Source organism: Peromyscus maniculatus, chromosome 3 (genome assembly GCF_049852395.1).
Source record: "Peromyscus maniculatus bairdii isolate BWxNUB_F1_BW_parent chromosome 3, HU_Pman_BW_mat_3.1, whole genome shotgun sequence".
Lineage (NCBI taxonomy): Eukaryota > Metazoa > Chordata > Mammalia > Rodentia > Cricetidae > Peromyscus > Peromyscus maniculatus.
Genome location: NC_134854.1, coordinates 151,259,104 through 151,274,989, shown reverse-complemented (window position 1 = coordinate 151,274,989; position 15,886 = coordinate 151,259,104). Strand labels below are relative to the sequence as shown.

The 15,886-nt window shown below is 42.4% G+C and overlaps 1 protein-coding gene across 1 annotated transcript; it reads right to left on the bottom strand.

Moving 5' to 3' along the window:
- Positions 1–925: 925 nt before the first annotated feature.
- On the bottom strand, positions 926–2,177 carry LOC102920927 (calcyclin-binding protein). The gene has a single exon (XM_015990695.3). The coding sequence runs from the start codon at positions 1,800–1,802 to the stop codon at positions 1,113–1,115; it is 690 nt and encodes a 229-aa protein (XP_015846181.1). The 5' UTR covers positions 1,803–2,177; the 3' UTR covers positions 926–1,112.
- Between the last annotated feature and the right edge of the window lie 13,709 nt (positions 2,178–15,886).

Genomic DNA, 15,886 nt, shown 5'->3' with positions numbered 1-15,886 from the left:
AGGCCTTTTCTCCTCTTCTCCATGTCACTTTCCATCGCAAGACACCCCCTGTGGTCAACTAACTTAACAGGCCTTTTCTCCTCTTCTCCATGTCACTTTCCATCGCAAGACACCCCCTGTGGCTTCCCAGATTACAATTTGTCTCTCTTGTCATTTTCTCCCAAATTCTAATAATATTGGGCTTCACGGTTTTTGTTTGGGGGGTTGTTGTTTTTCTTTTTTCTTTTTTCTTTTTTTTTTTTTTGAGTTTTAAATTTTCTTTATTATTAAGACAAGCCAAGAAGTAACTTCCAATTTTCCTGTTAACAAATGGTGCTTAATATGGGGTCCTCCATAGTTTCTGGTGACAGCATATTCAATATCCCTTAGAGTTTGGCTCCACAGAAAATTCTCAACCCTCTCTCCTTCCAGATGTACATTAAACAAAGATTTCATTTGTATTCAGTGCATTAGGATTTTCACAACATCTTTCACTTTTTTTTTTTTAACGTAAAACTTGAACTTTATTGAACAGATGAATTTTCAAACTGTTGCATCATGGTTTTATTTTTATAAGCCAGCCGCTCCACGGCAGTACTTACAACGTAAGATGTTTGTCTGTTTTTGTCATTTGTATTTTGTTTAAATTTTATATTCATAAGTGTACTTAAAACAATTAGTATACATGGTAGCGCATGGCACTCATTGTTTAAGCTGGTAATAACGGGTAACAGGTATATTGTAACTTGCAAGTTTGTGTACAAATTTGAATCTTATGCAAAAGTTTGGTTTTATTTTTACAGTAGTGGGAGATGATGTCAGTTATAGGCCAATATTTTGGTTTTTACCTCTCAGCCAGAACAAAAGTAACATTTTCATTATGTAAATTTCTTTTTTACATTTCAGTAAATGTAAAACCTTTTCTTAAACAAAATGACAATGATGCTAATGAAGGAAATGTTTAATAAGCATATTTACTTAAATCAAATCCTCCAGTAAGAAATGGAGAATTTGCTGTCTTTACTTAGAAGGCTGTGTAAATAGTTATCTGTCATTTTATGTGCAGTTCAACAATATTCCCTTACTGGGAACATGAGCGTTCCACATCACAGTTCCCAAGGGACTTAAAAGTCTCAAAATTCCGTGTCTTCTCTGGCTTGCTTCTCTCTAGATTCCACCCACGCTTTATTAATGGTTCGCTTCATGTCATCATCTCCATCTTCATAAATTTTCTTTAGAACATTCATTAATCCCTCACTGGGATCTGTTTCAGCGTCGTAGGAAGGCTTTTCTTTCTCTTTGCATTCTTTTTCCACCTGAGTTAAGTAGTCCCATCGTGTGTTTTCTGCTTTCTTTCTACATAAGATGATTACTGTATCAGTCTTGACTTTTTTTGAGCTGCTTTCCACAGAGATGGGTTTCAAAAGATTGTTCACAATCATGGAGTAATTCTTGCCATTGAGATTTTTTACCAAAAGATCAAATGACCTCTCTGTGAAGTGTACCTGCACATTCTCAGTGGGAACCTGATGAACTCCAGTTAAGGTAATGTAGATTTTCACAAACTTATCTGACTGATCCCATCCATAATTACTGATTTTCACAGTGTATCCTGTTGTAAGAGGAGCAACCACAGCAGCTGGCTTTTCATTATCAAGTTCTGGTTTCTTCTGTGATTTCTGCTGCATCTTGTTCTTCATTTCTGTCTCAATCTTGGATTTTTCACTTGTAAGAGTATCACGCACTCTCTTCCTAGTGGTCTTTTCCAGCAACACTTTGACCTCTTCTAGGTCTTTCTGCAACTCCTCCAAAGTGGAAGCCATGGTGCGGCGGACGGGCCCGAGGCCGGAGCTGCACCGGAGGCGGAACACGCTACCCGAGAGCGACGCAGCGCCAGCAGCTAAATACACCGACCCGGCGTGACTCCGCGTCCCGCCCTCCGCACGCGACGACTCTGGAACCTTCGCGAGGCTCCACCGCCGGCCCTTGAGGCCATCTTTCACTTTTAATCAGGTTATATGAAACTCTTACTTTAAATATCCCCAGTAAAGACCAATTTGGCTCCTAAAAGTTATTTGTCTATTTACCCACATATGTAGCTTTTCTTGCTTTCTTTCTTTACTATTTTTTTAATTTAAATTCAAAGTGTTTATAATGGAAAATCTCAAGTATATACAAAACCAAATAAAATGGTATGACAGATTTCCAGTCTTGGCTAACTTCTCTCAAAGAACTGGGAGTTGTGGCAAGGGAAAAGAAAGAAAATGGTTTCAGTTATGGGAATACTTGGCTTACCTGAAAAACATCTAATTCCTCATGAACTTGCTTCGTTGCTTTGTATGAATAGTTCTCTAGGATACCCAATATTCTTTTACTGAAACAAACAAGTGAGCAAAGAAAAATTAAAGTAAGGGAAGAGGGAAGAAAGGAATAAAAATGAAAGAATGAAACAGACAGTTTTCAAAATACAGAAGACAGTTTTCTTCCTCAAGACTGAAACAGAAGTCCCACAGCATCCTTCATTTTCTTAATTTACCACAAACCAGAAATGCCAGAGAATTTGCTGGTGAATGGGGGATCAGCCTCTCACTATACCTCCCCTGCTCTACTTTTCCTTTGAATCACAGATCTGTAAACCACAAGCCCCACCACACACAAAAACACAGAAACATATAGAGAGAGAGGAAGGGGAGAGAGAGAGAGAGAGACAGACAGACAGACAGACAGACAGACAGAGACAGAGAGACAGAGAAAATATATATATATATATATGTATATATATATATATATATATATGTATGTATATTAAAAAATAAAAGAAAAAACGTGAGCCCAAATAAACCAACTGTTGCTGGGGGATGATCTGTATGTCAAATTACTCTGATGGGTCAATAAATAAAACACTGATTGTCCAGTGGCTAGGCAGGAAGTATAGGCGGGACTAACAGAGAGGAAAAAGAAAGAACAGGAAAGCAGAAGGAGTCACTGCCAGCCACCGTCATGACAAGCAGCTTGTGAAGATGCCGGTAAGCCAGGAGCCACGTGGCAAGGTATAGATTTATAGAAATGGGTTAATTTAAGCTATAAGAACAGTTAGCAAGAAGCCTGCCATGGCCATACAGTTTGTAAGCAATATAAGTCTCTGTGTTTACTTGGTTGGGTCTGAGCGGCTGTGGGACTGGCAGGTGACAAAGATTTGTCCTGATTGTGGGCAAGGCAGGAAAACTCTAGTTACAAATGGTGCCCAATGTGTTGGCAAGAGTTTCCACCTAAAACCTGAGGAAAAAAAAAAAGATTCTAAAACAGAGCTTAAAACAGTTCCTAATTGTTTCTCTCAAGTTAGTGGCAGCCTGTGTGTTTGAGCTACTATGGCGGGTTTCTGGCATATGTAACCTGCAGTTTGGCGGGAATGAGGCCTCTGCAAGTGGCACATTAAGCTGTGTCCTGGATTTAGCCTTTGCTAGTACAAAACAAAAAAAAAGAGGTTTCTGGGCTACACACTGCTTTGATAGAAGCATAGACCCACTATTTCTGAGAAGTGATGGCTCCCAGAGCTGGTGGAAAATGTACCACCGACATGTTGGGAAGCTAAAGTGGGCGGAGCCAGCAGCCACAGCACCAATGCCATTTCAGTCTTAGAAGGCTGCAGTTTAAAGTAATAGGCTCAAGGTAATATAAAAAATAAGCCACGTAAAGATGGCTACCACACAGAGAATCTGGATTATGTTCTTTTGATATTCGTAACTGAAGAAAAACATTTGATTGCAAAAGCTGTTGAGTTATGCCAAAATGTATATTTTAAAGGTACCTTGACTTCAAAATTTGGATGTAAGGATATGTTGCTTTGGAAAGGAGGCTCTGCTTTTGTTTCCACAGAAAGCCAGAGGCTATGGGTTTGTTCCAGATTAAGATACATCAGGTTTGACCAGTCAAGGCCCCCTGAAAGGTCTCCGATGACACCAAGGCCCAGATTACTCAACATCCAGAACCGTTTCAAGGACATTGGCTCAGACGATACACCCTCACAAACTACTCCATAATCCTAAAATTTTCTTTGTGTCCCCACAAGATACAGAGCCCCCCTCCAGCAGGAAGTAGTAAGAGAAGCTACACCCAAATTCCCAAATATACCAAGCTGGCTTTGGAGATGTATAAAAGTTAAAACCTTCCTCTTTTAAAAAAAAAAAAGAAAAAAAAAGAAAAAGAAAAGGGGAAGTGCTGTGGGATGGTCTGTATGTCAAATTACTCTGATTGGTCAATAAATAAAACACTTATTGTCCAGTGGCCAGGCAGGAAGTATAGGCGGGACTAACAGAGAGGAGAAAAGAAAGAACAGGAAGGCAAAAGGAGTTACTGCCAGCCGCCGCCATGACAAGAAGCATATGAAGATGCCGGTAAGCCACGAGCCACGTGGCAAGGTATAGATTTATGGAAATGGATTAATACAGTTTGTAAGCAATATAAGTCTCTGTGTTTATTTGGTTGGGTCTGAGTGGCTATGGGACTGGCAAGTGACAAATATTTGTCCAGACTGTGGGCAAGGCAGGAAAACTCTAGTGACAAACTGTCAGTCTCCTGGGAGAGGTAACTGTATCATTTGTTGCCCAGTCTCTGCATAGTTTGAAAGTGCAGCGCTTGTCTCAAGTCCTTGCTTGAGTAGTCTGTGGGGCTAGATCATCTCAGTTAGCCATCTCAAAATTGTCCTGAGCAGTTTGTAGTCCAAAGCCAATCTTTGGGTGGTGTTTTTCAGTTTTGTGGTATTATTATCGTCCTGATGGAATCCTCATTGTGGGGCCCCATCATCTTTTTGGAGACTTCAAATTTGCTGTTAGGCCTGGTCATTGTTCACTGTAGAAAACTGATAGAGACTCAAACTCAAAAACATGTACAAGCAGCTAGATGAGGCATTTTTCTAGAATTAGTTAGTACTCTGTATGACCATTAATATCATGACAAAAGTTTAATATATAAATCTTATAAATTTTGATATAAAATTTATACCTTAAGAAAAGTTTTAAAGAATCAAAATAAAATCAAAAAATTGTGAGATTAATGGCAATAGAATATAGTCCCTTAAGTTTGGTTTTCTTCTGTCCCATATCAGGTGGCTCTTCTGACATTATGCTGAGATTTTGTATTTTCTTTTAACAAGCATGCTTGGGTTTAGAGAAGGAGAGAACCATTCTCCAACTCCAAAGCCAGCTTTAATTTTTAATTAAGCTGGGACTACACAGGTCCAGAAGAAGCTCAGGACAAACGGCTGACTTTCATGCCAACTAGCATACCAAATGCATGCTGGCCTCCAGGCTCACTCAGCACCTGTGACTCCTCTCAGCTCTTCTTACCCTGGCCCCTACTCTAAACTTCTCCAGCTCAGGGCTTCCCTTCCCCCAGTCTCTCATTCCTACATAACCCTGACATTTCAGCCATGCTCTCTCTTTTATTTTCCTCTCTTTGTCCTCCTCTCTCACTCTCCTCCCCTCTTTATTCTCTTATGGCCAAGTTGAATCTACTGGCCATATTTAGTCTACTACTTTCTCTCCCTGATAGGGACTCTGTAAGATGCTTCTGGATGTACTCTCCTTCATATCTACAATAAAACCTTCCCCTCAAACCTACCTTGGAATGGTCATGTCCTCACTTTATTCACTGACCAAACAAAAACTGACTCAGGCCTTATAATTAATTCATCATTCATTTCTCTTGCCCACTTTTATTTATTACATTAATATAGACTAATATAACAGAGGCTCCCAAGCATCTCCTCTTCTGCAGAGAGAGGCCCACTGTGACAAACTAACTAACATTCATGAGGTTCAGCTCCTCTGTGATTCCTCTGTGAAGCTCCTCTCTGCCCTTTCAGTTTCATTCATATTGCTTTAAACACAGACCTATCTATCCCTCTTACAGGAGGTCTGGTGTAATGGCTGTGTCTTCAGAGTGCCCAAAGACTTGGCAGCCTCTGCAGCCTGTAGATGTAACCATCTTATTAAATAAGAAACACAGAACCAATGCAGAGATGAAAGCCCAAGAGGTCAGACCTAAGAGCCTTAGCCTTCACTGCTGCTGTTGTCCTCTTCAGCAAGAGACCTACTTCCTGTCTGTCTTTTTTTATAGACTTTCTATTCTGCCTTCTCATTGGTTGTAAACCCAACCACATGACCTCCTCGTCGCTGCCTGTCTGTACAGACCTCCAGGTCTTCTATGGTTGGTATTGAGATGAAAGGTGTGTGTCTCCATGCTGGTGGTGTACTTGAACACACAGAGATCCGCCTAGCTCTGCCTCCCAAGAGCTGGGATTAAAGGCGTGCACCACCACCGCCCAGGTTCTGCTATGGCTTGCTATTAGCTCTGACATCTGGGCAACTTTATTTATTAATATACAAATAAAATCACATTTCAGTACAAATAAAATATCACCACATTAGCCTCATCTCTGATTGTGTCTCAGCTACAGGAAGATATAAATTGAATCATGGAGGGGGTGCAATAGAGAGGAGGAGATAGGGAGTGAGAACATGCGGGAATGGGATGGTCACATTGTGGGAGGGATGGAGTAGGGGAGCAATGAAAGAGATATCTTGATAGAGGGAGAGATTATGGGGTTAGGAAGAATCCTGGTACTACGGAAAACCCCAGGAATCCACAAAGATGACCCCAGCTTAGACTCCTAGCAATAGCGGAGAGGGTGCATGAACTGGCCTTCCCCTGTAATCAGATTGGTCAATACCCTATGTAGAGCCTTCATCCAGTAACAGTTGGAAGCAGATGCAGAGATCCACAGTCAAGCACCAGGCCAAGCTCTGGGAGTCCTTTCAAAGAGAGAGAAGAGGGATTATATGAGCAAGGGAGGAAGTGGGGGAAGGGGAGAAAGGGGGTCAAGTTCAGAAACAACTGAACCAAACTTGTGGGAACTCACGAAGTTTAGACTGACAACTGTGAAGCCTGCATGGGACCAGACTAGGCTCTGTGCAAATGGGAAACAGTTGTGTAGCTTGGTCTGTTTGAGGGGCTCCTGGCAGTGGGATCAGGATCTATCCCTGGTGCATGAGCTGGCTTTTTGGAGCCCACTACCTATGGTGGGTCACCTTGCTCAGTCTTGGGGGGGAGGGGCTTGGTCCTGCCTCAACACAATGTACCAGGTTTTGCTGACTCCCCATGGGAGGCCTTACCCTTTTGGAGGAGGGGATAGGGGGAGGTTGGGGAAGGGGAGGTAAGGGGAGGCAGGGGGAGAGTGGTAGGAGGGAAGGGAGGGAGAACTGTGGTTGGTATATAAAATGAATTTTAAAAAATTCTTTAAAAACATTTGAGGAGGGGCTGGAGACATGGCTCAGAGGTTAAGAGCACTGGCTGTTCTTCCAGAGGTCCTGAGTTCAATTCCCAGCAACCACATGGTGGCTCACAACCATCTGTAATGAGATCTGGCTCCCTCTTCTGGCCTGAAGGGACACATGCAAGCAGAACACTGTATACATAATAAATAAATCTTTAAAAAAAAAAAAAAATTGAGGAGCTGAAGAGATGGCTCAGCAGTTAAGAGCACTAACTGCTCTCCTAGAGGTCCTGAGTTCAATTCCCAACAACCACATGGTGGCTCACAACATTCTGTAATGAGATCTAGCATCCTCTTCTGTCCTTCAGGCATACATGCAAACAGAACATAAAATAATTATAACTGCTAAATTCAAAATAATTTCAATATGAGGAAGTATGTATTTATTTTAGAAATAATCACACTATTTATCTGAAATAAAATGGATTGCAAAAAAAACTAAATGAAGTAGGAATAGAGAACTGAGAAATGTTATTTTCCTAAATGAGATAAACTTGCATTTTTTTCTAATAATGAAAACATAGACTCAAGACAGGCCCAGTCTATTAGAACTTCACATTTTTTATTTTATTATTTATTTATTTTGCCTATATGCATTCAGCACAAGTTACAAGATCACAGGACAACTTTATGGGATTGGTTTTCTTCTTCTACCATGTGAATCCAGGGGTCAAACTCAGGTCATCAGACTTAGTGGCAGGTACCTTTACCTTCTGAGCCATGTCATTGGCCCTAAACATATACTTTAATAAAGAGTAGGCATGTCTTACATGCTGATACACAACTCTAATTTGAGCTATCTGGGGATTACATGGAGATCTTGTTACAAAACAAAATTTACAAAAAGGAATGGGGTCTAGATTAGTAGTGGATACTTCCAGGCATATGTAAGAAGGCTTAATATATGCCAATATAAGAGTCAAGAAAAAAGATGCATGTAACCTATTATTTTGTCCTTTTGGGGACTTGTCAATGCAGTGTAGTAAATGATTAAACAAACAGATTTTGTTTTTACAGTTCAAGAATATGTAAACTATTGCAAGATTAGGCATGAAATGCTTAAGAAGGCTCAGTAATTAGTTTTTTCCTGATTGTAAATAAACATAATAAAAATAAAATTAAAATAGCATACATACTTACTTATGAAATTCTCAAAAATATTCAAGCAAGAAAGTAAAATGGCATTCTTTGTAACATGTTCTTTGTCCAGTCATTAAAAATGAAAACTGGGAGGTAAATCCAGAACCATTTTTGACAAACATTCCTTATTAATTAAATTGCAGTGTTCAATGTTGGTTGAAATCATATCTAGGTCTCTCTTCATGTTGGCCATTGAATTTTGTGAAAGAATGTTAACTGTTTCTAAAACTATGTGGAGGCCACAGACCAGTAATCATCATCTTGTGATTAATGAATTACTTCAAGGTTTCATTCACCCTTCATTTTCTTTCTAACATTATTTTTATGGATTATTTGGAAATTTCGTACTATGTATCCTGATCACACTTGCTTCCCATTCCTCCCAGGTCCACCCTCCCACCCTTATTCTACCTCCTCCCCACCCCCACTAAAAATAGTACTCCAAGTACTATTTGTGTTGCCTGTACACTACTCATTGGAGCATGATCAAATTACCAGTGGCCAGCCCCTTAAAGATTGCTGAATCCTTTCCCATTCCTCACCCCAGGCAGAAGCCAACAACTGTGAAAAGCTATACTTCAGCATTTTTATTACAATTTTTAAGAACTCTCCTCTATTGCGGGTTTTTTTTATTGTTTTATTAATTTTTTAAAAGGGGGGTCTGGACTCAGTTATTAGGGTAAAATCTGATAGATCCACAGAGTGACAAAGAAAACAATCAGTGACCTCTACTCTGCTTGCTTTCCCCACTCCAAGGGCCCCACTCCTCTCCTATGGACCCTTGTGTTCCTCTTGTGTGTTTGTCTGTCTCCTCTGAGTCAGCTAGCAAACTCTACAGTCCTCTCTGGCCAGCTGAATTTGGACCCCACTCTCTGAGCCAAGGCCCAACTCCATTGGTGGTCTTGGAGCAACAACACAAGCAATTCTCCTGCAACACTCCTCATGGCTTCCTGTCTAGACTGTTTTTCTTTTTCTTTTTCTTTTTTTTTTCTTTTTTTTTTTTTTTTTTTTTTTTTTTTTTTTTGTAGGGAGGTTGTTGCAGAAGCCTTTACAATTAAGAGTCTGGAGTCATCGATACTACCCCAGCAGATGCTTCCTTCCCTGTAACAGCCAGTAATAGCATATACCACAGACATCAATATGGTCTCAGCACAACATGGTTTCCAGTGACAGCATAGACCACAGACTTCCACGTGGCCTCTGGCTGCACCATGGAAGATAACCTTCAACATGATCCCTGGTGTCAGCATGGACAATAGGCCTCACCATGTCCTTGAAGCAGTACAGACCATGGAAATCAACATAGATTCTTGTGGCAGGGTAGACCACACACATTGGCATTGTCTGAGGGGGCAGTAGAGACCACAGACATCAACATAGCCTCAGACTGCAACACAGGCCACACATATCAACATGGCCTCCAGCAGCAACAAGGACCACAGACACCTACAGTAGCAGGATGGACCACAGACATCAACATGGCCTTCAGCAGCAGTATGGACAACAAACATCAACATGGCCTCAAGAAGCAGCCCAGGCCATGGACATCCACTTGTCTTCAGGAGATAGAATGAACCAAGAACCTCAACATGGTCGAAGGCTGCAGTATGGATCAGGGACATCAACAAGGCCTCAGGTGGAGCTCAGATCAGGGGCACCAACATGGGCTCCGATGGCAACATGGACCATAGACATCAACAAAGGCCTCTAGCAGCACAAACTACTGGCATCAGCATGATCCCCAGTGGCATCTTGGACAAGGGATGCCAACATGGCTTGAGGTGGCAGTACAAGGCATGGACCAAACCATGATGCATGAACATCAACATGGCCTCCAGTGGTAGCACAAACCACAGAAGCTAACAGGGCCCCTGGTGGTAACAGGAACCTTGCATATCAACATGGCCCCCAGCAGCAATCAGACTGTGGACACTAACGTGGCCTCAAGGGGCAGCACATAAACATCAACATAACCCCAGGCAAGAGCTCGGGCCAGGGACATCCATATAGTCTCCAGTAACAACATGGTCCACCAATATCAACACAGCCTGCAGCAGCAGACAGAACCAAGGACACTGAAAGACCCCCCACCACCAAAGGCCCAGACACAGTTCCCCCAGAAACCCAAAAGAGCTAAGAGAAGAGATATCTTAAAATAAACAGAATTGAGTCAGTTCCCCCTTCCTGGAGAGGGTGAAGTCAGGTGTTTTCAAAAGAACAAAGTCAGGATGTCTGGTGGTGACTGATTAACCATGAGATTCACTCTCCAGGGATAACATGACCAGACCCGGGGATGGGTTGCAAAACTCCTGACAGGGCAAACAGATAAGCTGAAATAAGACAAAGTCCAGGCCCGGGAAAAACTGGACCAATCAAGGATGGACCTGTACTAACCCCCTCCCCTCTAAAAATTTTGTGGTTGTTGCCTATAAAAACTAACTTCCCCAAGAAAGAGTAACTCTTCCCTGCCTAGCTGCATTGGGTGTGGTGGACGAGAGTTCCCTGCTAGCTTGAACTACGTACATGCGCTGAATCAAATAAACCTTGCTATTGCATTCTGGACATATTCGGTCTCCAGTGGTCTCTGTGGGGGTCCTAATCTGGGCAGAACAGACACCAGGAAAGCCCCAACTGTAGCATGGAACACATATAGTAACATGGAGTCTGGTGGCAGCACACACCATGGAGATTCTTTGAGAAGGCCTAATCCTGAAAATGAACCATTCTCCATCTTGGATATCCTGCCATTACTCAGATCCTTGTGCATTAGGGGGGAGAAGTGGGGAGAGATCCAGGCTGCTGCTTACCACCCTGCCAGTGCTAGGTTTTTTTTGAGGAGGCACAACCCAGAAAATGAACTGTTCTCTGTCATGGACAACCTGATGTTGCTCAGAGCCAGGGTGATCATAGACTATCAATGAAACTGCTCTGGGATATCCTGTGGTTGCCCAGAGATGGGGTGATCTTTTGGCTGGGCAGGGTATCTGAGGCAGGACCCACTACTGTACATCTCTCTGTCCTCAGTGAAGGCCACCCTGCTGGCTCATTAGATATGACCATTGTACCTGTGGCCCTAGGGCAGCTCCATAGCAGTGATGGCTCCAGCTGGAAACCAAAAATCCACCCTCTGAGCCACCATCTTGAATCAATCTTCAAATATTTTTTAAAAGGTTCTGATAACAGAAATTACAGATGTGCCAGGGCACATTTACCAGGGATACAGCCATTCTCTCTGACACTCTTCCCTGATTTTCTAACAGCAGGACACCACTGTGGCTTTGGCTTGAGTTGCAGAGGGTGTGGCATTGGTGACTGAGGCTCCTCCTTGGTAGCTATAGACCAGCGATGAGTCTATACCCTGTAGTGGGTAGCCATTCCAGCTTGGATCTGGAAGTTCCAACCCCCATTGAGACTCTGGCAACTGTCACGCATACGCATACGAGGCGGGGCCAGGGGAGGCACCTGGGGACCTGAGAGCTGGATGGGCCAGCGCTCTCTATTCTATTACAGCAGTATTTTTGGTTTGTTCTACCGAAAAACTTCACTTCACGCTGAGGGTGAAATTATCGAATTTAGCTGCTGTAAAGCTCTTCGCCAAAAATTGTACAGCTATTAGGTGATATTTTAAGGATTTTAAAGTGACTTGTTTGCTCTTATAGGTAGCTTTTTGTCATCCAACTACCGTAAAAACTTTGCACAGCTATTAGAGTAAATAAGGCATTTTACCAACAGAGCCCCAAACCATGAAGCACCTAGTTCCGTATCTTTTCAATTTTTCATTGGAACTGACATTTAGACGATTTTCCTCCTTACTCTTTTAAAAGCTGTTTTTTAAGTTTACCATGAATGTATTTTCAAGCTGACAAAAGTGTTTCAGGGCAATGTCGCCATCTTTATCGGAAAAGCTACCTTTCCCAGAATGCATTTCCCTTATATCAGTCCCTAATAATATCAGTCCCTTGTATCAGTCATTTCCCATAGTTTTTTTTTGGGTCTGAGAGTCAACTGGTTCTCTTTTACCAGACTTGCGTGGGACGTTTGAACAAAGTTTCTTGCCTTTGCAACGAGAGATTTGAACACGCATTTTACATTTTCAGCTATGGCACATTGGGAGGTTTCTATTCGCTCCTCAGCTGGCTTCAACAGGTGTCTCTCCTTCATTTGACACTGGCCCCAGATCAGAACCGCACCTGCCTTGTTAACACGCATTGAGGCTGCCATTTCTAATAGCAACTTTCCTCGGGGCTTGTGTTTGTTTTAGCCAGTCAGTGAAAAACAAGATCATTTGCAACAGAGCTTTTCCATAGCTCCTTCAGAGAGATTTTCTCCCACTGATCTTATTCTCATTTTGCTTGTTCCTTCCCCCCCAGATGCAGAGCTTCAGGTATCTGTCTGCAGCTCTGTTCCTCTGCTAGCTGCCTTTGGAGGTAGGGGCTTTTTTTTCTCCCCTGAATCTGCCTCAAACTCTAGCAGCTTTGTCAGGTCATGCATTTTCTGGGGAGGAATCTGTCCCCTCTGTTTCTTCAGAGTCTTTCTCCCTGACAGTTCCCAGTTTGGTCTCAATTTATCTCTTCTACCCCAGAAACTGTTTCCGACACTACAGTGGCGGCTTTCCCTGCTACTGAAGGTAGGGCTTTTTGTCCGTTTGTTTTCGGGGTCTGTATGGTTTGTATACAGACTGAAAATCTAACAAGGGAGTTTTTTGCCATCTCTAAACTCCCATTAGGACAGGTGTTTTGCCTCATCAGGCCTTCACCTGGCCCAGTCCCCCAGTGGGTTGCATTTGCTTGTCTGGGTGCTCCAGGACAGAGCTTATGCCAGAGGCAATCACCCCTCAGGGCTACACTCCCTCATCTCACCCGAGTCAGTTGAAACAAAGCTTTTCTCAATAAGATGCTTTCTCCGATGGAAAAGAAAGCTTTACTCCTGGATAGTTCTGTTCTGCCCTGGCTGGGCTCTTTCCCCAGACAGCGTTCTGACTCAGCAGTGCAACTGCTTCAGACACAGTTCAGCTTTACTGTTTTCCCAGAAAGGTCCTTACTCTGATAGGAAAGCTTTTCTCAGATTTCTTTTTGCAGCTGTGGACCTATCAACTTGGGACTTGTAGGAAAGCAGACAACTGTGCTGTTCCCACTGGCTTTAGTTTTGTTCATTAGCAATCTTCCCCTGGGTCCTGCACCTTCCTGCCTCAGCTCTGTGCCCCAGGAAGTTTACAACTGCAGGAACCCTAGTATCCCCCAAATGCATTCTAACTCAGAGATGCTGGCCAGTCACCTCTGGGTTTTTGCTCAGAAGCGAGGATTCAATGCTAACAGTTTGCATTGCTACAGGAGATCTTTGCTTAGGACGATTAGGAGCACCTTTTCATTCTGAAGCGCTCACTCAAAACCTTTGCTGCCTCAGCTCGGCTGTAACTGAAAAGCTTGACTTTTTGCTTTTCTCAGGTAAAGTTTCCGGCCCTTTTGGGCTCTCTGTAGCTCTTTACCCACTCTCCCAAGCGTTTCCCTCAGGGTACTCTGAGCCACTGTCTTTTACTAGCTTGAAGAGACAGAGCTTAGAAGAGGTTTTTAGAAACTTGTCCCTGCCTCCTGCATTGCAGGGAGGATTGTTAAAGCTTGAAAGAACTTAGGTTTTGCTGTCTTAAATTTGTTGTTTTCCCTTAGAGCTAATCACAGGTGGTCCCCATACTAATATCTTTAGGTGATTCTAATTTTTGTCCTTCTGAGAGAAAGTTAAAGGCTTTAGTTTTTAAGTTTAAGAGAGCTTTTAAGAAAGATTAAGGCTTTTTAGAGAGATTTTCCCCCCCAAATTTTCCAAGTTTTATAGTTTAAGAGAAAGATTTTTTTTTCCCCAGTAGAGAGACCAACTTTTCCCAAAACTTCTGAACTTTAAACTTTTTGGCTTTTTACACCCCCATTTTTGCCTCAGGGAGAAATTACTTTCTCCTGCCGCTTGGACTTAGCATTTCAGCTGTCCCCAGGTCAAAAGCTTCCATAGGAAACTTCTTCCCCATAAGCTCAAAGAAGAGCTTTTTTACTTCCCATAAAGCCCAAAGTAAGATTTTTTTCCCCCAGTTTGCTTTCATAGCCCCTAAAGTTAGAAAATTGAAGTTTTTCTGTCTAGTTGCCTTACTTATCTTTTCTACACAATCTTACACTTCTAGGTTTTTCCTAACTATATTACTACCCTATACCTTATACTTATTTTTCACAGATAGAAACTGAGAAAGGGATAGAAGATAGAAAATTTTGACAGAAGAGAATTTCGCTGCAGCATAGGACATCCTTCCAGTCTGCTTTCCTTTTCTCTCGAGGATAAAACCCCTGCCTCTCAAAAATATATATAAAAAATATATATTTTCCATAACACCGGCATGCTTTTCCACTGGCAGGGCTGACAGCACTTTCACCAAAAACTCTGTAATAAAACTATTATTTTCCTTTATCTTTAGTCCCTATTACTTTGTCTTTAGTCCCCCCTTTTTTTTGTTCCCCCCTTTTTTTCTTTAGTCCCTTTTTTTTTTTTCTTTTTTCTTTAGTCCCTGTTCAGGCACCATTCTGTGGGGCGTTTACCCACCACCCCCACAGTTCCCCAGAGTTTTCTTGAGTTTGAGCAGCAGGAAAGTGCAGACCATCTCAGACACCTGCACTCAGGCCCGTGGTCCTGATCATCCTCTATTCGGACCTGCTGGGTAAAGCCACTAGGAACCCGAGAACGGGCTCCCACAGTTGACATATTATACACCCCAATAAATTTATCTGGGGGTCAGGGAACAGAACAGCCACTATATTAAACATCAAGGTTAGGCAGTGGTTTCACATGCCTTTAATCCTAGCATTCAAGGCCACATTGGAACAGCCAGGCATGGTGACACACGCCTTTAATCCCAGGAAGTGATGGCAGGAAGCAGAAAGGTATATAAGGCGTAAGGACCAGGAACTAGAGGCTTTTAAGGTTTTAGACTTTTAGCAGCAGTTCAGCTGAAATCCATTCAGATGAGGACTCAGAAGCTTCCTGTTTGAGGAAACGGGATTGGCTGAGAAGTTGTCGAGGTTAGCTGCAGCTTGTTCTGCTTCTCTGATCTTTCAGTGTTCACCCCAATACCTGGCCCAGGTTTTTTATTAATAAGACTTTTTAAGATTCATGTTACAGACCCACAAGTATAGTTCTCTCTGATAGTTTTCATCTTTGACTGTGGGAGTCCAGCTCCTACCTGTTGATGGGTTCTTGGAGGGAAGAGAGAGGAATGAGAAAGTATTAGAAATATAGATGGAGGCAACAAAAGATAGAGACAAAGGATCGCTCAATGAAAGACCCTAACCCTTCAGGCTTACACCCCCCAAGCCCCAGGAGAATAAGGAACTAAAAAGAAAACTAGTTCCAAGGGCAACCTGACTCAGCCATTATTCAACCACCCCTGCCACAATGTAACAA